The following is a 22,038-nucleotide window of genomic DNA, read 5'->3' as shown; positions in this document are numbered from 1 at the left end:
CCCAGGAGAATACAAACTAGCCTCTTTGACAGACCAAACAGCGTCACTGAGCACTCACTGGGAATGAAAGCAGCTGACAATAACGTGAGTCATGACGGAGGCTTCTGGCTGCTAACCCCCAAGCCCAGCCCAACGATCAGATAAGGGAGGCAGAGTAGGCCAATGTCACCCACTGTGGAAAGTGCAGAGCAGAAAGTGTTATCAACATAAACATGTGAGGCACAGAAAATCTTTATTGCCACAGGAAGCAAGTGCACTCGTCCCACCTCACCAACAACTTTAAGTCACAAAAATGCAGACTTCACACAATAAAGTATAACACAATTTGGGGAGAAATGGTCCCTTGGACTATATTGGCTGTAATACTGAGGTAACCAATTGACCTTGTTCAGTGAAAATACCTCTAACACAATGAAAAAATCGACTAGTTATAACATCCAATTCATATATACAATTCAAATAAAAATATATATTATTTGCTTTAATGTATAGCAAGTTTAATACATTAGTGTTTATAAAATAAAAACTGTATTCTACTGAAATTCTTCTTGTGCTTCTTCCTTATCACATAGCTTGAAAGACAAGAAAAGTATGGTACTTAAGGAAACCTATTTATGGATTTAAAGATGCAGCTTGTGGGTCCATAAAAGATGGATAAATATTAGTTGGAAGACAACTGCATCTTCAAAAACTGTTACTTATTAAAATCTACAAACTTGAACTGTGAGACACAATTAAAAAAAAAACCACAAAATTTCTCAAAATAGATTAGAATACAGGAAACGTTTCATGAAACTACTGAGATACTAACCAGTGCTATGGCTAATATTAAAAACTGAACATTCTATTTAAGTCGTACTCATACTATTTCTATACACAGTGAACAATACAACCACAATAATCAACCTCAAGCTAGCAACAGAGTTGCAAGGTCCATAAGAAGCTTCTTCAGTGAGCAGAACACTATGGTACAATTAAAACACGTAGGAAGGGAAAAAGCCTTTTAATAGTATAAAAGTTGTTTACTGGTGTCTCTACCGTAAAGCTCTCCTACAAACCCCAAACTGAAAAAGCAGTTAGATATGTGACAGTGATCAGAGACTACAGTGCAGACATTTCATCTAACATTTGGCTGACGAACTGCAGGATAACAGATTATGACTTAGTATTTTTTTTACAGTTATGATCTAAAGCAGAACTGGAAACAAAATAACACATACATCATGTCACTACACTCTTCTTGGCAACCTCTGGGTTTAGGTAATCTGTAGGAAGTTCAGTAAAGCTGTCAAATCTCTTCTCTTAAATCGGCAGAATGTCTACTGGCAGATGTTGTATTTCTTCTTCCACTGTGGATTCCAATATGAAATTCTCGTAAGGACCCAAGGACATTATTAACATTAAGTATAGTCCCATGTAAATGCAGACAGTCCACTAATTAAGTAGGGGGGATTAAAAACATCTTTTCAAGTTGAAATGAATCTTAGGAAGAAATTGCATTCACAAATCAGAAAGGTATATAAAAATGACATTTTAAAATAAATAATGAATATGTGTTCACTAAACCTCCACAGAAATGTGTCTGCAAATGTGGGTGTCATGAGCCCACATTTGTGACAGCTGGAAGGGTAGATATTTCCCTGTGAGAGGCATCTAATCTTTGTGACTCCTGAACATGAACAGGAATTTCTGGACATAATACGGTACTTAAATCTATCACACCTTTATTAACAGTTACCATCTTTTTCACACTTAGGATTAACTTACTAGGTCTTCATCTGGTTAACACATTCTGAAATACCAATGTTTAAGTCAAGATTTTGCATCTCTACTTGCTTCAAGTTTTCTGTCCAAGTGGTAACACTTTCCTGTTATTGTTACCTCTTCAGCAGTTACTATAGAACTCTATCTGGGTCAATTTCGGTAAGAGATACTTTCTTCTTCATTGTTCATCTTTTTTACTTTTCTCCAATATTTATGGATTATGCAAATACACACTGATTAAACCAGTGAAAAAGCTATTAGAAAGTGAATGCTACACATTTCCTATTAAATCAGATCAAGCTTATCAAATATCAAACCCACAAAATTTTCCTTGGTTTAAACCAAATATTTTCTTTTTCATTTTTAAACAATCAATGCAGCCTTGTCAATAACATCACCTGTACTTTCCTTTTGTTGACTACAAAGATTCTAAGCTTTTGACACGTAATAATATTTATGCTAAATACACTAAAAAGTACATAACAAATTTTCAAGTAAAATAAACTGTATCCACATCTATTGGACCAAAAAGGTCTCAACATTTAGATTTTACTTCTATAAGTTACACAAACACATTGTACATTCTTAAATAATGAATGCTTACAATATTAATTTGTAAGCCTTTCCACATACAACAACTTACACAGGAATGTGAATGAATCAATATTTCTGTTACAGATTGCGACACTCAATTCTCTCTTTTGTGGCTGTTGTTTAGTTTTCCATAAACTACTATACCACTCCTTATGCTTTGGCTATGAAATCTGTTTGAGCTGAATGAGGCAACATTGGTTATTAAGGCTTATTTCTACGATGGAGCATTTTCCTTAAGTTGATGCCATTTCCAGAGAGCAGGAGGAGAATCGCAGCTATCTCGAATCTTCAGGCTCTGTTTTGATGACCTTCTTTTCTAAAGTGAAAGCTGAGTGAGGATAGTCTTTTAAAATCCCAAGGCTCTCTGCATAAAAACACAAATAACATAGATAAATGGACTACAAAAATCAACATTATAAAAACAAACTCCCAAACTTCAATGAAAACAGCAGTGATTTTGCAATTCTGTCTAAAAAGCAGTAGTTAAGAACTTGATTCTGAATTTCAATTCTGGAAGCCTAGGCTGTATGCATTTCTGGGTCAGTGTACAAGCCTTTAGAGTCTTCGGTTATAACATGGGGAGTTTATATATAAAGTGACCTGATAGGAAAGCTTCGCTTTCTTCATCTAAAAAATTGGCAATTTTGCTTAAGTGATTACTAAATTCAAAGACTAAATAACACTAAATTCTGTCAAGTGGTGCTAGTCTCTAACACTCTGTCTTACTTAACTTTGGCAAAAATATATAGAAGTCTATAAAGAAGCCATCTATGGAATTTAGTTATTTCTGAAATATGAATATCATTTCATAATGCACCTACATGAAGTTCAGATTTTGGTCCATAACGTTTTCCTAATTGGAGAGCAAAGAGAATCCACCAAATCTATACGCTATCAAAGAAAAAAGAAAACAGCACCACTCAAATCAGTTTAAACTTTGTACACAGATTAAACTTTTCATAAAAGTCACTATACATCTAACAGCTAATCATGATAAACAGAAGCATTAAGAACATTTTTAACATTCTCTGGAATAACTACTCTTTTTTCTTACTGTTCCAGTCAGTGAAAGGGAAACTTAAATGAGGCTGTGGGGACCCTGGGAGTGGGGCCTTATTTGCCCCTCTTGGGGCACAGGTGCTTGTTGTGACTGCATTTCTTCTTGCGGTAGGCTGATGGTGTGGGTGTGCAGGCATGCATAGCACCTGTGGCAGGCCATTTCACTGCAGCTGTACTTCTAGTCAAGCTGCTGCAGGGAGGGCTTGACGATGCTACCCACAGTTGGGGTATCAAGTGTAGGGTGGACTCTTTCTGGATACTAATTTGACAGAGTGCAGCTGTCCTCCAGCTGCTTGCTGACAAACATCAGTCAATGCCAGTCACAGGGGATGCCCTCCTGGTCTTCAGATTCTGGTTTTGACATTTTCGATGGTGTTGCTGGGCTAGATCTTGAGGGTAATGGTCTTGCCCAGCAAAGTCTTCACAAAGATCTGTATCTTGGTGTCTGTGGGATTACATGGCTGCCGCCAGCAACCCACTCGACCACCTCTTTAAAAGACTGGCTGATATTAAGGCAATCTATAGTTCCTAAAGGGGAGAAGAAGCAACTTAGCTCTTAGTAATGTCACTTTTTCGTTATGTGTCGGGAAGCTGGTGGGAGAATAAAATTAAAAGATGTTTGCATTCAAGTGTTACTCTATACTCCAAAAAAGCCACATTCTCACCTGATGAGTGGGACTTTGCCTCACTGGAGTAAAGCTTACTCAGCTCTCCATCCACCACAAAATGATGGGGCTGTCTGTTCTGTAAATTGGGCATTCGGAGATTCAAAGGTCTCTCTCCTAAGGAAAAGAAAAAAAAATTAAAACCACACCTTAGCTTTTCTTAGAAATAAATGTCCAGGACAGGCATTTGGTACAAGTGGTTAAGATATGGCCTGGGCACCCACATTCCTTATCAAAGTGCCTGGGTTGGATCCCAGCTCTGCCAACACGCATCCTGCAAGCCAGCAGGGGATGCTCATGTGGGAGACCCGATGGAGTATCCACTCATGGCTTTTGCCTGGCTCAGATCTGGCTCTTGCGAACTTTTGGGGTGTCAACTCTCTTTCTCAAATAAACAATAAAAATACATTTCAAATTAAAAAAAAATAGTAAGTTTTCATAACCACCTGAACACTCCTTGGAAAAAGAGTGAGGAAAGTTAACAGGCACACAGATAATAGTTGCAAAAAATTTTTTTTTAAATAATTCAGGGAAAAAACACTAAGTCATTTCATCCTAGTCAAGGCTTAATATTTGCCAGGACTTTTTTTTTTAAAAAAGATTTGTTTCATTTTTTATTACAAAGTCAGATATACAGAGAGGAGAGAGAGGAAGATCTTCCGTCTGATGATTCACTCCCCAAGTGGCCACAACAGCCGGTGTTGTGTCAATCCAAAGCCAGGAGCCAGGAACCTCCTTCAGGTCTCCCACATGGGTGAAGGGTCCCAAGGCTTTGGGCCATCCTTGACTGCTTTCCCAGGTCATAAGCAGGGAGCTAGATGGGAAGTGGGGCCGCTGGGATTAGAACTGGCGCCTATATGGGATCCCGGCATGTTCAAGGCGAGGACTTTAGCTTCTAGGCCATGGTGCCAGGCCAGGACTTTCTAAAAGAGCTAAATATAAATTAAACATAAAACTGAGGACTCTAGGGGCCTGGTGTGGTAGCCTAGTGGCTAAAAGTCCTCACCTTGCATGTACAAGGATCCCATATGGGCACCAGTTGGTGCCTCTGCAGCTACACCTCCCATCCGGCTCCCTGCCTTAACTGCATCAGTTAAGTCTTAAACATTAAGAATGTTTGGGGCCTAGCGCAATAGCATAATGGTTAAGGTCCTCGCCTTGAACGTGCCCGGGATCCCATATAAGCGTCAGTTCTAATCCTGGAAGCTCCACTTCCCATCCAGCTCCCTGCTTGTGGCCTGGGAAAGCAGTCGAGGATGGCCCATAAGCCTTGGGACCCTGCACCCACGTGGGAGACCTGCAGGAAGTTCCTGGCTCCTGGTTTCGGATCGGCACAGCACCGGCCATTGCAGCCACTTGGGGAGTGAATCATCCGACGGAAAATCTTCCTGTCTCTCCTCTTCTCAGTACATCTGACTTCCTCATAAAAATAAAATAAATCTTAAAGAAAGAATGTGTGGAGAAATTAAGGAAGTTCACACTTAAAATGTTTCTGTGGTATCCTACAGTGCTCTGATTTGGTAACATCTGTAATACTTGATTCCAAGGCTGCAGAATATTTGCTAAGATGATATTCTTCTTAAGAAATAAAATCTTTTTTTTTTTTGGACAACAGTAATGGATCTTTAAATGTACTACAAAATTACTGGTATGTATATATGTATGTATACACACACACACACTCAAATGCTGTACATGTTCCTTCATTGGACTGTAAGCTCTGAGTGAGCAAAGATTGGTATCTTACTCATTGCTATCTGCAGTGCTGTGCTACAAACATACCTGGCACACAGGAAATATGAAAACAGAAATGTGAAGTGATTAGCAGTAATGGAATTTGCTTCATTGTGAGAACTTGAAAAAGATAAAATAATACTCAAAACAGCCAAAATACTTTTTAAACTTAAGAACTGCACTTCGTCATAAGACTTTACAAGCAGTTACCATAGTCTTTTATGAAACAAATGGTAGGGGTCCAGGGTTACAGCACAGTACGTGAAAGCTGCTGCCTACAATGGGCATTCATATGGGCAAAGGTTCAAGTCCTGGCTGTTTCCTTATGCTCCAGCTCCCTGTCAGTGCACCTGGGAAAGAGAGGAGCAACAGAGGAGTGCTTGGGCCCATGCCTCTCATGTGGACAACTGGGACCAAATTATGGGTTCCTGGTTTTAATCTGAACCAGCCCTGGCCATGTTGGCCATGTGAAGAGTGAACCAGCAGATGGAAGATTTCACACTCTCTCAATCCTTCTTCCTGTACTTCTTTCAGATTAATCAATTTTTTAAAAAGAAACAAATGCTATACACTTCAGACAAACTTGTTTAATTCTTAAAAATACAAATTTGTGATTTCTCAAGAAAGGATAAACATTTGATCGGATCTGAAAAATGGTAATAAAGTAAAAAGCCTTACAAATAAAAAATTGCAGGATGAATTATTTCCTTCTTAGAGAAAGGTACAATTAGGAAATAATACTGGATAGAGAACCTGGAAAAAAAATTCTGCAAAACATTAAGATTTAAAAATCAGCATTGTTGCAGTCTCTTTATTGTATACAAGGTAGTGATGTGAAAGCTACACATCATTATATCTGATATAATGGTATTTATTTTCACTTACTTGAAAGTCTGTATGGAGAGGGGAAGACAACTGGAGAAGGAAATGGGACGCGAGAGAAGGAGAGGGGGAGATCTAAAGAAGAAGAGACAGACCTTTTCTCTGCTGACTCACTCCCCAAATATCCATAACAGTAGGGGCTAGACTAGGCCAAAGTCAAGACCCCCCTCCATCTACTCCGCATTTGGCACTTGAGCCATCATCTAAGGCTTTCAAAAAGCAACAGCAGGAGACCAGGTGGAAAGCTGCCTAGATGCAGGCAACCCAAATGGTGGCTTAAGCTGTTGAGCCACAAGGCCGTCAGCATGGGTCATTCTAAGACATACCTTGTCCATCTGAGTTCTCGGAAGTCAGGCCGTTAGGGCTGTGTTCTTCTGAGCTTTGCCGGTAAAGTCCTGCAGACAGCCTTCTCTCGCCTGGCTGCAGTCTCTCATAGCCAGCCTGGGAGCACAGGAACTCCATCTGCTTTGCCATCACCTTTTCAGGCTGCTAGTAAGTAAAGCAAAAATAAAATCAGCAACTGAACTATTCTCGACTTTTTAATGGCTTAAAAATGTCAATTTTAGACTCTAGCAAACATATTTAGCAATCTTTAAAATCAGTTCACACTTCATGTGGTATACACATGCCATAAATATGCATAGATGTCTATATCATCATATTAAAATACAGATCCCTTTCTCTAACTTATAAATTCCATCTCAGGTTCAAAGCAATATAACCTTGGCTTTGTTTTCCAAAGGTACTGTGTCCTTTAAATGAATTTTGAAAAAAGAAAGCTAAAAGAAACAGCAGCATCTGCCACGGGCTGCTTCTAACAGGGTGAAATCTTGGCATTTTTATTTTAGGATTTGGCACTACACAGACTCTGTCATGACAGTGTGCTTGGGGGAGAAAAGGTGTAAAATGGTTGTCTAGAAGAAGAAGAGAAACACACTTCCCACTAAAATTAAACAATGCAAATTATGCAGGAAAATGTCAATGCTGATGGTGACTCTGCCTTCATCCCAGGATGAAGCTGCAGGATTCCCAACCAATCATAAAAGCACATGTTTTAAAATACACAGTCAGCTGACACATACACCTATCGCTGTGTTCTGTAAGTCTCTTACTAATAAATGCCTTCAAATTACTTGTGATACTCAAAGCAGTGTGTTTCTGTTATTTTCTCAAGAATTTAATGCACAGAAAAGAAATCAATACCAGGTCACCTGAAACAGTAGCACAAGAAAGTGCTACATGAAACTGCTTCCAGAATGTTCTGGTTTACAATATAAAAGTCAACAAGTAGAATGTAATAGCCATAGACTACATAGAAATGCTCTTTTTCTCAATGTACATAATCATATCAAAAGTGACCATAACTTCATCTCATCTGAACTTGTTACTAATTAAATAACATGTTAATATGCATTCTCAAGGAGAAATATATAATTTATCATCTCAACATGAAAACACAAAACGTGGTGATTCTAAATGTGATAAAAAGGAAATCACTCAGGGGAAATGTAACAGAATAAAGCTTACAAGCTCCTCAAAAAATGTTAGCAGAAATGACTTTTCTAAATTGGCTTCAGTGCCCACACACAAATCATGTCAAAAGTACCTCAAACTGCACATTCAACAATTTTTTAAAAACTATCTAAATTCAAATGATTTAATATTTTGTTGAAAATTAGCACAATGTTGTCTGAGTTCTATTACACAAAGTCAACACGGATGTAATGAGTCAAACTGCTTTTTTCCGGGTTTTCTGGAGAACCTGTCTCATTATCTTTAAAACTACAAACAATAAGTCAGTAGCTCGCTACCAAATTCTGTTCATATACTAAAAGAAACCAAATGGTCATGATTACAATGTTGATACAGCTCTGGATCATTTAGTCCTCAGGTAACTTCAATTAAACTAGTTGAAAGAACTATTTGTTAATGTGATCTACAGATGTCACTATAAAGTAAGAATTTGTCGTTTGTTACCTGAGAACCAAGAGCTGCAAGTTCTTCACTCTTAGCCCTAGCTTGCTGGAAGAGTGTCTGCACAGAATCCTGGAAATCTGGAAACCCATCCTGTGGATCAAAGCATAAATTCTTTAGATTGAAAATTTGCAATAAAACACCATATTACCTGGAATTCGGAAAATAAAGCAGCAAAACCACCTAATATCCCACCATCTAAATGATGTTAATGTTCAAATGTACAGTATGTCATTCCTATATTTTATGTATCAAACGCCTTATTTATCTTTTATTCCTTCTCAGTTATTTGAAAGGCAGAAAGAAAAGGGGGATGGGAAGGAAGGAGAAAGAGAATGCTCACTCCTAATTTCTTTCCAGGTGGAAACCAGAGCTGAGGCCTCACTGCAATTTTCCCATTCCCTGGAGCAACTACCTGAGCTATCGGCTGCTGCCTCTCAGGGTCTGTCGGAGGAAGCTGGCCCTGCGAGCAGGAGCTGGGACTTGTACACCGCCCACAACCCAAGGATTCCACACGGGTCCTGGACATTTAAGTACAAGGTTGAATGCCTATCTCTATATGCCTTTTTTTCTGTAACTGTAACATCAGTAAAAACAGTTGAAAAGAGGAAAAAAAAAAACCTACTCATTTCCCTTTGCTTTACACTGGAAAATAAACTTTATGGTATTGATAACAATGGTTGTATTTCATCTAGTTGTTTGGACTAATCACTCTAAGTTCTGGACAACACTTAAATTATTTCTATTCTATGATTACATATTTGTGCTATAATCCACTTACTACTTTTTCTCTATTTATTTAAAAAAACAAAATATCACAACCACTATTCACAACAGCATGGTTTAAGTAACTGATGAGAGGTACTAAAGGACTCCTCAGAAAAACTGTCATCAATAATATACTCTAATGTATTTAGCCCCTGTTTGATAAACTATACAATTATAGAAAAGGATGAATCATTACAAACCAAAGCTCTTAAAATTACACAGCATAATAAGAAATAAATAGCTTACCCTATTTGAGATACAGAGCTGTGGTTTCTATGTTCTGTGTTTTTACATGCCTTGTCCCATTTAATCTCCCCTACAGACAAGCCCAGGACGCCCTCATGTCACAGCTGCAGAGGCTGTCTAGTTAGTTACGAAGCTTACAACAGGAAATGCAGGCATTTCTCACAGCTGTGGCTTATGGGCTGCTTTAATGTTATGACCAGCACTGAGTTCAAAGCCCAATTCTACTAACTTGTTATGACACTAGGCAGATTACCATTAGTGTCTTTTTCCTCATCTATGAAATGGACATAAACAATAGTACTTAGCTAATTTATGCAACATTTTAAGGAAGCAAATGTTTCTTGAGTAATATTTAATGACAGAAAAGGCAGAAAAGACCAGTTGTACTGATATTTACGCTAAGCTCATCCAAAACCCACTAGGTTTAATCACAGTAAAGCAGGCAACATGTTCTAGGTAACTACTGTACAGAGACAAAAGATACATTTTAAAGAGCATAAACATCTTACAGAATGCACAGGGACTGGCCATTTATCACCAAGACCAATAAGAAAATACTGGATTTATTGGTGGAGAGTTGCTTCTTTGAATAGAACATAGAAAAAACACCAGAAGCACATGCTTATTCATTTGACAAAAATGTCATGTTGACCTGATTCACAAATGGTAGGGGCTAGGCAATGGCAAACACGATAGCCATGCCTTCTGCCCTGACCACCACAGGCCAGAGCGAGAAATGGAGAAGGCTCAGGGCACAGCAGAGAGCAGTGGTACAGAGGAGGGTTCCCACAGGCATGGTTAGGCTGAGGTCTGAAAGAAAAGCAAGATGCTTGTACAAAGGTCTGAAGACAAAAACAGCATACACTCTAGCATTTGCAAAATATTTAACATGGCTAAAACAAAGAATAAACTGGAAGGTGGGAATGGTGACAGAAGCAGTGGAAATGCAGAGCCAGAGTCTGCAAAAGCTTGAAAGCTGTTAAGATTTTTGATCTTAAATGCAAATAAAGAAGTCACTGAAGGTCTTAGTGAGGAGATGGATCACATTTGCATTCAAATCTGAATGCAACGCAATGCGTAAGCTAGAGAGAGAGAGAGGGACAGAGAAGATGTGTGTGTGTACAGTAGTAGAGAGACTGGATGCAGAGCTATGGCAAAGACAGAAAACGGTGTTCTAGTCCCTGGATGGTGGCAAACTTAATAGAGAAATACACAAATTCCAGACTTTATGATACCAAGATTTTGCCATTCACTATACAAGGAACTTGGAAGCTGGAGGCTTATGGAGTGTCCGAATGTTGACTGATTCAGCTGGGACATGCTGAGTCATCTGCCATGAGGCTCCAGGAAAAGCCAGGTAAGTAGATACATGGCTGCAGAGCTTTGGCAAAAGCAGGGCTCTGGACCCAGGGCAGAAGGCCCTCAACTCATCAGCAGGCACTGGGTGGCATGTGCCCAGCCAGAATACCCAACATTTCAGCATGTTTTTTTAAACTGGCCGTAGACAGAGAAGTTTATTTGCAAAGGGACCAGGTGAGCAGAGAAAGAAGAGGAAACAGGAAACCATTTCCCAGGAGAAAGACGGGGTGGTGGGGTGCCTCTTGAAAGGAGAGAGGGAGAGACACCCTCAGCACTGGTTTTGAAGGAATGTACAGAAGGACAAAAAGCATACTCTTCTTGCACTGGGAATCAAACATGTGATCTCAGGCAAGAAAGTTAACTCATTATTTCTAATATTGCCAATTTTAAAATGGGGGTGATAACCACCTGCTTGAGGACTTTTCTGGGGATGGGAAAGATGGTAATGCAAATGGCAAATCTTGCCATAAAACACATTGTCAGAATTATTCAACCATGAAAGTGCTGAAAAGCTGGAAGGAAATTCTTACACATGAAAGCTTTTAGAAAATGGATACTGTTTCATCATTAACAAAAGTTTTAAATAATAACAATATCCAAGTAATTGGCGGTTCCTCTGCAGCTGAACCCATCAGTCACTGTCATTTTCTTCCATACTCTCCACAGTTCATCAGGACTGAACAGCTATTACTGCATGAACTATAACGTAGGGTCAAGGTACCAAAATAGGTCTTGGCACTGAAACTGAGAACATTCCCACAAAACTAGTCTTTTTCACACTGACTTGGTGCAGGGTGTTTATTCGAAGTCTCTAAACCATGTCCCCAGCCACCAGTTGTGCCCCACCATGAGCAATTTATCTCCATATCATATCCTTGCATGTTCCTTAGCTGATGAAGCTGGGTCTGAGCACCAAGAAAACATAAGATAGAGGGCTGTTCCTGACTTAGTTACCCTCATCCCACTGGTCGCCACCCCCATCCCTCCTCATCCTTTCCAACAAACACTAGCAAGCTTAAAGCCACATGGCTTAGCTGTCTCTAAATGACATGTTACAGCAGATGTTCTCAACCCCACATGTGTATTTCCCTTTTCTATTCGCTTTCTGTATGAATAGAAGATTGTAATGCTTCTGGTTTGCTGATCCAAAGGGCTAAAGTCTACATCAAATTTCTCCCTAGCGGCCTTAGTAATAGTGCAGGTGGATTAACTGACCCTCTTCCCTTCCCCTTCCTCATGTTCTACCCGCACACTCCTTGAACTGCCAGCAGATGTTTCCTCCTAGTTTTTTCTCCTTCAGGCCCCAGGCCACTGACTTCCCTGGGCTTCACTGACCCCCACAGGGTCAAAAATTCTCTTTCCTCCCAACCCTGCCTGGTCTCCAGCAATCTCAGCGAATGAGGAAATCGTACAGATGAGATATGAACAGCTCTGAGCCCATGGCTTATTAAGTCCTCCCTCCCTCCTAAGGCTCCTTGCAACACTGGAGGTAACAACAGTTGGTTCACGAGAATAGCTGCCAAACCATCCTATATATGCCCTGTCCTAAGTAGGGTGTTAATAAATCAGCTAATTTTTCTTGATTTGCTCTATCTTCTTCTATTCAACTCTAAATGTACAGTTCAGGGAAACATAACATTGAGCAACAAAAAGACAGCTTACTGAGCTTCAACACAGCATTATTATTAGTGTATGCTAATGCAGGCTAATTGTAGGCAAGAAAATGTTTCTCTTATATGTCAAATTATTTTGATCTACTTCTATATTTTCTATCAGATATTACATTTCTTTCATTTTTAGTATAAAAATTATCTTCCAAGATTAAAAAAGAGTCCAAACCTGGCATGTATGCTTATTAGCTGTTTTAAAGAATTCTGGAAAATTAAAAATGAAAGAGGAAAAACTGTCTTCTTAATTTAGGAATTGGTTGCACTTCACAACAGGTTAAGCTTGCCTTTATATTACTTACTTAAATAGAGAATAACACATTAACAAACACAAAGGAAGTACAAATTAAATAAAAGAAAAAAAAGGGTGCTTAAAGATTTCTAAAATCATTCTAGCTTTATTTATGAGACCTTTTATATACAAATTGGTCTCCTACTTACTGGTCTCTAACATCTAGTATTTTCTTACCTCTGTGGTTTTGACTATGCTAATCTATTTTTAAATTAAGCTTCTTTTTTTAAAAGATTTTTTTCTGTTGTACATTTACACACAGAGAAGGAGACAGAAAGATCTTCCATCTGTTGATTCACTCCCCAAGTGGCCACAATGGCCATAGCTGAGCCAATCTGATCTGAAGCCAGCAGCCAGGAGCTTCCCCTGGGTCTCCCATGTAGGTGCAAGGTCCCAAGGCCTCTGGCCATCCTCTACTGCTCTCCCAGGCCACAAGCAGGAAGCTGGGTGGGAAATGGAACAGCCAATATGTGAATTAGAGCCCAAAGGGGATCCCAGCAGATGCAAGGTGAGGATTTAGCCACTGGGCTATCACCTGGGACCCCCTACTCTATTTTTTTAAGGCCATCCTTAACCTCTGCCCAAGATCCCTACCATCTGAAAGCAAATCCTTATTCACATTTTTTTTTTTACAGATTTACTTATTTTAATGACAAAGTCACAGAGAGCAACAGTGAGAGAAATCTGCTAATTTGCTCCCCAAATGGTCACACAAAGAAAGGGTTGGACCAGCCTGAAGCCAGGCTTCAGAAACTCCAATTCTGCTCTCCCATGTGAGTGACAGGAGCCCAAATATTTGAGTCACCATCTGCTGCTTCCCAGCCACATTATCAGGCAGCCAGATCAGAAGTGGAGTAGCTGGAACCCAAATTGTAAACCAGCACACCAATGTGCGATGCAGCCTAATCTACTATGCTACTAGGATGGCTGCTCAACCTTTTAAAAGCCAGCTTAAATAAATAAATAAATGATATCGCCTCTTCAGAGGCTGTCATGATCTCATCTCATGCCAAAAGGTAAAGGAAAGTAAAATACTATCACCTGATAAAAAGCCATAGCAGAGTATCATCCTACAAAGCAATATTAACTACCTCAGCACTAACCTCTACAACCAAAGGAAAACTCTTAATATCTCAAATCTCACTCAGAGAATATTACAACAAATCTTTAAGGCTTATACAATGTACATGCATGCATGGGTACAGAAACACACACACATACATAGAGTCACTTTTAGAGATACTGATGACAGCCATACACAAGTGCTATTTAAAAATTCAGCAAAGGGGAGAACATGGTGGTGTCACCTGGGATGCTAGCATTCTGAGTGCCTGAGTTCATGCCCCAGCCACTCTGTTTTCCATCTGGCTTCCTGTTAATGTGCCTGGGAACCAACAGTTAGCTGACTTGAGTTCCTGCCACCCACAAGCTCCTGGCCACCCACAAGCACCTGGCCCAGACTAGGTGAACTGGAAGACGGAAGACATCTCTCTCTCATTATGCCTTTCTAAGAATAAATCTTAAAAAACAACCAACCAAACAAAAAAAGCCATACAAAAACAAAATAAAAAAATAAACCAACAACAAAGAAATGATCCACTGTTCTAAATTCAAATTTAAAATCTATTTATGGGAAACAATCAAGAGGTTAGTGTCTACACAAGTATTTAAAGCTAGAAGCTGATCAGTCACTTCTCTAATTCAGAAAGGTTAGTGCCACTATTCACATGAAAAGGAAACACTGATTATCTTTCAATTCTGAATCCAGAATTGTTCAAGTGGCTTTGTAAAAGAGTAAATGAGTAGGGGCTAGTGTTGTGTCATAACAGGTTCAGCCACTGCCTGCTACACCGCCAGTACTCCACATGGCCTCCACCTTGAGGCTCACTTCCAATCTGGCTCTCTGCTTCTGGCCTGAGAAGGCAGTGAAGGCATGACCCAAGTCCTTGGGATCCTGCACCTAAAAGGGAGAGCCAGGATAAGCTCCAGATCTGCTCAGCTCTGGCTGTTGAAGGCATTTGGGGAGTGAACCAGTGGATGGCAGACCTTCTTTTTCTATCCTCTCTCTGTAAAATCTGCCTTAAAAAAAAAAAAAAACACTCTATGAAAAAAAAAAGAAAAGAAAAACAAAAGGAGACAGAGACGTCATGGGACACTTATTTGAGTTAATCTAGAATATAACCCTAGGTAGAACGAGCAGTTGGTGCTGAGGCACAAATTAGTGTGGCATGTTCCAAATCCAGAAAGTTGGCCAGTGCTGAAACGGCTGAGAATGGGTAAGTGCAGCAGCATACAAATATGGTAAAAAGCCACAGGAAAGAAATTAAGAAAGTGGGCCCGGTGGCCTAGATGCTAAAGTCCTCGCCTTGACCGTGCCAGGATCTCATATGGGCGCTGGTTCTAATCCCGGCAGCTCCACTTCCCATCCAGCTCCCTGCTTGTGGCCTGGGAAAGCAGTCGAGGACGGCCCAAAGCCTTGGGACCCTGCACCCATGTGGGAGACCTGGAAGAGGTTCCTGGCTCCTGGCTTCAGACTGGCACAACATCGCCCGTTGCGCTCACTTGGGGAGTGAATCATCGGATGGAAGATCTTCCTCTCTGTCTTTCCTCTCTGTATATCTGACTTTGTACTGAAAATAAATAAATCTTTAAAAAAAAAAAAGAAATTAAGCAAGAAAAAAATTTATGCTTTAGCAGGACAGCTCTGGTATTGGTACAAAGAAAGTATTACTTCCATACATATGCACTTAGTATCACTTGATAACGGAAGTTTATCACTGTCAAACATAATTTGTTTTACTTGAGATTAAATAATAGGATGGTCAACAGGGTACTGATCCCCATTCTCTACCTAACGGAAAAAATAAGACAAAGTCATCCAGCTTCACATTTTCACTCTTCCTATAGACTAAGCTTTTAAAAAAGCATTCCATCTGAGTTAAGGAACAGCGGCTCTAAGAGCGTTCTGTCACTCTGGGAGCCTTACAATAAGCACATTTTTCTTGTTCAATGTCTTCCATACCACTTACAAATTTAAAATCAGAACAGCCTCAGCAATGATCCTACAGTGGGAACTGAAGTAGTCTCCCTAATTTTTCGCTATTAAATTGCCATTTCTTTCAGAAAATTAATGTAAAGAAACAAAAGCTCTCCTGAATTATCTGTACCATGAAATGCATATACATAGTCTAAACAGTAAGGAGTTTTACATCTACAACAAACATCAATATACAAATAAATCTTTGATAAACTCACTGAACATCAATCTAGTATGTAGGCTGAAGTCTCTTTGGGGGCAGGAGAAGAAGGGCAACCCAGTATCCCAAATTAGGCTGCTTATTTGAGAACCAGTTGTTCAGTTTCTAATCCAGCTTCCTACTCATGAGCCCAGAAAAGTAGCAAAACATGGCCCTGGTTCCTGGGCCCTTGGTCTCAGCCTGCCCAGCCCTGGCCATGATAGCCACTGGGAGAGTGAAGCAGCGGATGGAAGAGCTCTCTGTCACTCTGCTTTTCAATATGGGAGACAGATCCTTGTTTAGCTAGTTCACATGACTGTAGACACTTCAAAGTAACAACATTTTATATTGCTTCTACGATTCTACAGTTCTTTTTTGGGCTGAACTATTAAGATTTTTGATTATCTTAAAAACGGAAGCAATTGTTACCAGTTTAAGAAAATATAATATATAACCATACCTCCACTTTAATTCTTTTTGGAGATAGTTCATCTCTTTCTCCACATTTTGACCTAAGGAGGAAGGAAGAAAAAGAAAAACTTAAGAAGATAACAAATGCTAATACCAAAAGTGTCTGAATTTATGATATTCTACTAAAACATGTAACATGTCTAATTTCAACATGAAGAATGACACAACAAGCATTAAAATAATGAAAATTTTTCATTAATTTCCTAATTAATATTAGGGAATATGCAGACACAATAACACATTTTCAATGGCAACTATCTAAGAACTTACCACACAGAAGTCATTCAATTAATATTTAGTAATTATCCCATTACAAAAAAAGAGAAAGAATTAGATAGGCTATTCCTTCATGAGTTAATCAGAACAATTTAGACAAAACGACAAAACAACTGTTTAAGATGAAGGCTTAATATCACTGAGATAAGTGTATTTTGTTTATTTTCCAAATCTACAAATGCATTTGCCCTTGACTCAGAAATCTCTCCATTGGGAATCTAACTTAGGTGACACTCCATATAATATGAAAGGACACCTTATCAATGTAAGAGACATTTCATGTAACACTATGAAACATTACTGTCAATTAAATTATTGCAAGTCATCAACTCTATAAGCTATATCTTAAAATGTTAAAAAAGGTATATCCCCCAATTTGACAAAATATAATGTGCATGATATTATTTACTGTGACATCATTTACAGGTACAGAGGACTAGAAACAAGTCAAGTACAACAGAGAACTGGGCCAGTAAAACAAGCGACAGTCATAATTCAATATCATGCAGCTATAAAAGATGAGGAAGATGAGTATACACTAATAAAACAAGATCTTCAAGATGTTAGGGAAAACAGAACAATGTATGATACCCTCTGATTTTTGTTAAAAGAAAATAAGAATATACATTTGTACTTGTTTCATATGCAGTTACAGCAGTGGGGAGCCTTTTCTGCCAAGGGATATTTATAACTTCACTTGCAGGCCATTCAGAATTGCCAACTTAAACATTAGCCTGCTATGAATTATTGAGTCTCGAGTCACACCTGCAGCTGACTTTGCAGGTCCAGATAAAATGATTTTGTGGGCCTCATACAACCAGAGGGTTGGACATTCCCCATCCCTGGATAAACACACTAGAAGAAAAAAAGGAACTATCTGTAACAGGGAACAAGGTAAAACAGGATTAGAAGTGAAACTTTTTGTATTTTTTAAACATAGTTTTAGTTTCTATATTTAAAAATACACTTAAAAAAGAAATATAAATGGAAGTACTAGAATAAACAGTTAAAAATTATTAAAGGCAGCTCCCTCTAGAAGGGGGTCACTGCCTTGTCTGCTATGTGACCTCCTGAATCATATATGCATATACATAACTGATTAAAGGAAATTAAGTACTCAGAAAATTCTGTAAAACACAGTAAACAAAAAATCATGAAATCAGGTCTTCAATAACTCCAAAAAAAAAAAAAATCCCTACTTGTAAATAATTTTATACTGCTTCTTGGGTATTCTCACCCAGTTCATTTGGTGTATATAATTTTAACCTATTATCAGTTTGTAACTACAGAGACACCAAAGCAGGGTTAAAAAAATAAAGGTATAAATTAGGAAAAATAATGCTGATAAAAGCAAACCCTAATTAGTGATTTTCAAACTAGTGTTTGCATAAGATTCATCCAAGATGTATGAGAAAGTTCAGCTTCTAACATTCAATCTCCAAAGACCGTGAGTTATTAGGACCAAGAAGAGCGTTCAGGATGCAAATTTCCAGCAGTAAGTCCAGTGCAAGAGGACATGTGCATCTACTGAGAGACTCAGTGGCCTGTACAGATGTGGGAGGGCTGGAAATCAGGTTACATGCAGAATCAAGTAGCAACATCCAAATAATACTACACCTGTAGGCAACACTTAGAGTGTAAGTGAGGGTAAGATGAAGAATAAAAATCTGTGTTTACATTAAATCTTGAAACTATCATTGTTTTTCACTATTACATTTTATATTTCAAAATCATATTCTAGTAATAAATCACATGCTAGTAATAAGAGCATCTTCCAGTTTGTCCTTGTAAATAATCTTTTTACATATGCAGCTAATCTCAGCTTGTAAAAGGGACTATTTTGCATCCTCTTAAGAGTTTGCAAAGTTTGTGTAGTTTGCAGCTGTATAACTATGTGAATGAGGTCCAACTCATTATCAAATGCAAAACCAAACTAAAACCAATATTATGGAACAAAACACTAGGGACAGAAGAGAATGAAGAGATAGAAAAGAATGAAAAAAAATAGCAAAGTCACTTTAACAATAGCCTTGTATAGGGTTATTGCATTGTTCAATTCATTTACTGGTTCATTCCCCAAATGTCCTTAACAGCGAGAATTCTAACCTGTTGAAGCCAGGAGCCAGAACTCCACATTGTCTCCCACATGGATGGCAAGAACACAAGTATTTGGGCCATTACTGCTCCCTCCCAGGCACATTAGCAGGAAGCTGGACTGGGGGCTTGGGCAGCAGGGACTTGAACAAAACATTTCAACACTGGATGTGGCTATTGCAAGCAGCAGCTTAACCCAGGGTCACAGTAGGTAACCCTGTTTAATTTTATAGAACTACATCATACTTTTACCTTTCTTCCCCTTAATATTTATTTGAAAGGCAGAGAGAGAAAGAGAGAAAGGGAGAGAGAGAAGAGAGAAATGTCCACTGGTTGATTCCAGAAATGCCTGGAACAGCTGGCCACAGCAGGGAGCCAGAGCTCAATCCAGGCCTCCAAAGGAGGTGCCAGGGACCCCACTACCAAGTCATCACCTGCTATCTTTCAGACTGTGGGTCAGCAGAAAGCTGGAATCAGAGGCAGAGCTGGGACTCATCCCCAATCACTCACACACAGGGCCATCTCAAGAGTCTCAACTGCTATGTCAAAGGCCTGGCCCAACTTCCAGGCTTTCAAAAACACTCACATTCTATCAATGGGTGGTTTCAAACTTTACTTCTATGAAGTGATGCCAAACTACTGCCAATAAGTTAACACTTACTTGGTAGTTCTGTAAGTATATTTGTAGGTGACTTCTCGAGAAATCTGCCTAGCCAGGGCGAAAAGTTCATCTCTTCTGGTCAGCAGGGCATTATCCTTCACACAGAGCTGTGCAGCTGCTTCATTCACAGTGAGCTGGATATTAAAGATAAAGGCACACAAGCTATCAACATCCATACTTCATCAAAATGCTGAGATGTTCCACTTAAAAATATAAAAGGTCACACTATTGTTACTAAATCATAATTCATAAAATCAGGATGACGGTTACTCTTTTAAGATTTATTTATTTTTTATTGGAAAGGCGGAAATACAGAGAAGAGGAGAGACAGAGAGGAAGATCTTCTGTCCAATGGTTCACTCCTCAAGTGGCTGCAATGGCTGGAGCTGAGCCAATCTGAAGCCAGGAGCCTCTTCTGGTCTCCCACGCGGGTGCAGGATCCCAAAGTCCCAAAGCAGGGTTCCTGCTTTCCCAGCCCCCAGGCAGGGAGCTGGATGGGAAGCGGGGCCGTCGGGATTAGAACCAGCACCCATATGGGATCCCGCTGTGTTCAAGGAGAGGATCTTAACCGCTACGCTATTGCACCAGGCCCTGACAATTCCTCTTAATTATTCTCAAGCCAAATTTCAGAGGAGAATTGTATTATCACCATCTTACACAGCTCACACTAATCACAATTGTTACTCTGCTTACACTTATTTACATTTTTGAGTGGACAGCCGGTTTTATGGACAAGGAAAAAAAAAAGGAAAAGTTATTCGGCATCTCAGTTTCTAAAACTTTATTTCCAAAGCTTTATTTATTTGACTGGCAGAATTATAAAGAAAAAAGGAGAGACACAGAGATCTTCCAGCAACTAACTGACTCTCCAAATGGCCACAATAGCCAGGGTTAGACAAGACCAAAGCCAGGAGTCTGAACTCCATCCGGGTCTTTCATGTGGATTGCAGCAACCCAAGCTCTTAGGGTATCTTTTGCTGCACTCTGAGGTGCATTAGCAGGGATCTGCACCAGAAGTAGAAGAGTCAGGACACTAGAACATAATGTTGGTGTTGCAAACGCTGGCTTAACATGCTGTGCCACATGCAGGCAACTGCAACTCATTTTTCCTGTGAAAAATCAAGATTACATGATTTGGTAATAGTATTTTCCAAAACACTTATGGTCCAATATGTTTTTTAATGATTTATTTGAAAGACAGTTATATATATATATATACACACACACACACAGAAAGAGAGAGATTTGTTAAACGATGTATTTATGTATTTGAAAGAGGAGGAACAGAGGGGGAAACAGAGAGAGCGCGTGTGTGAGTGAGAGACTTCATCTGTTGGTTCATTCCTCAAGTGACTGCAGTAGCTGGAGTTGTGCTGGTCCCAAGCCAAGAGCCCAGGGCTGCCTCTGGTACCCTCAACAACAGTATAGGGGTCCAAGCATTTGGGCCATCTCCCACTTCCTTCCCAGGCACAGGAGCAGGGAGCTGGATTGGAAGTAGAGCAGATGGGACTTGAATTGGAGCCCATTTGGGTATCAGGGTCACAGGGAGCAGCTTTATCCACTGTGCTACATTGCTGGCCCCAAACTTTAAAGACAAAATATAACCAAGACTTGATAAATGGCAAAAGAAAATGGGACCTGATGACAAAAGACTTCAGATTAATGCCATTTCATCACTTATCAGCTGTGTGACTTTGGACAAAAACCTGACAGAGCCCTAGATTTCTGAGGGACAAAATAAGATAATACTGTTAATATAATACTATTATCTCAAAGGAGTCAAGGCAATGAAGAAACACACCAGCAGAGTCGCTGAGTTAGTTCCTGCTGTTCTAAGAAAGCAGGTGTACATCCTTTCTCCTTATGGGGACAGTCCACCTTGATCAGTAAACTCTTTTCTCAATTTTTTGAAAATATAGAATGTGAGGAAAATAAATGTAGCACACAATTCTTCCACTCAGAATGACTAATTCTATTTTAGTATTAACATACATGTACTACTTCTGTATATGCCTATGAATATAAGCATACACAGATCTGTAATCTTTGCTTGTATACAGAGACTTGGCTTATTTATTTCAGCATGTGCTCAGTAAGCATCTACTGACTGATGGAGGAATTGAAACACCCCTGATAATAACATTTTCAGCACCTATACATATAACATATTGTAGGATGCAGCTACATTGTATTATGGGAAACAGAAATTTGGTATTTAGAGTGTAGACACTAGTCTACCTACAGCTGTCCGAGTACTACAAACACAGTTGCAAAAAAGTATCCCCAAATCTGCATT

The 22,038-nt window shown here is 39.3% G+C and overlaps 1 protein-coding gene and 1 pseudogene across 3 annotated transcripts in view; both read right to left on the bottom strand.

Annotated features, from left to right (window-relative positions):
• Window positions 1-215: 215 nt before the first annotated feature.
• Window positions 216-22,038, bottom strand: part of NAB1 (NGFI-A binding protein 1) — a 42,586-nt gene continuing 20,763 nt past the window's right edge. For 2 of the 3 annotated variants that reach the window (XM_040971872.1, XM_040971873.1), the window contains 6 exons: window positions 19,743-19,876; window positions 16,701-16,752; window positions 8,676-8,765; window positions 7,025-7,184; window positions 4,083-4,199; window positions 216-2,722 (listed from right to left, as the gene is read on the bottom strand). In XM_040971872.1, coding sequence (XP_040827806.1) covers window positions 2,634-2,722; window positions 4,083-4,199; window positions 7,025-7,184; window positions 8,676-8,765; window positions 16,701-16,752; window positions 19,743-19,876 — 642 coding nt within the window. In that variant the 3' untranslated portion in view covers window positions 216-2,633. Of the gene's footprint in view, window positions 2,723-4,082; window positions 4,200-7,024; window positions 7,188-8,675; window positions 8,766-16,700; window positions 16,753-19,742; window positions 19,877-22,038 lie in introns of all 3 variants that reach the window. The other variant, XM_040971871.1, reaches the window with a different exon arrangement.
• On the bottom strand, window positions 3,181-4,042 carry LOC121150797 (annotated as a pseudogene).

The sequence above is a fragment of the Ochotona curzoniae genome, unplaced genomic scaffold (assembly GCF_017591425.1).
Source record: "Ochotona curzoniae isolate NIBS_2020 unplaced genomic scaffold, NIBS_Ocur_1.0 contig_2210, whole genome shotgun sequence".
NCBI lineage: Eukaryota > Metazoa > Chordata > Mammalia > Lagomorpha > Ochotonidae > Ochotona > Ochotona curzoniae.
The sequence above is the reverse complement of the archived record's forward strand: the minus strand, read 5'-3'. Positions and strand labels throughout refer to the sequence as shown.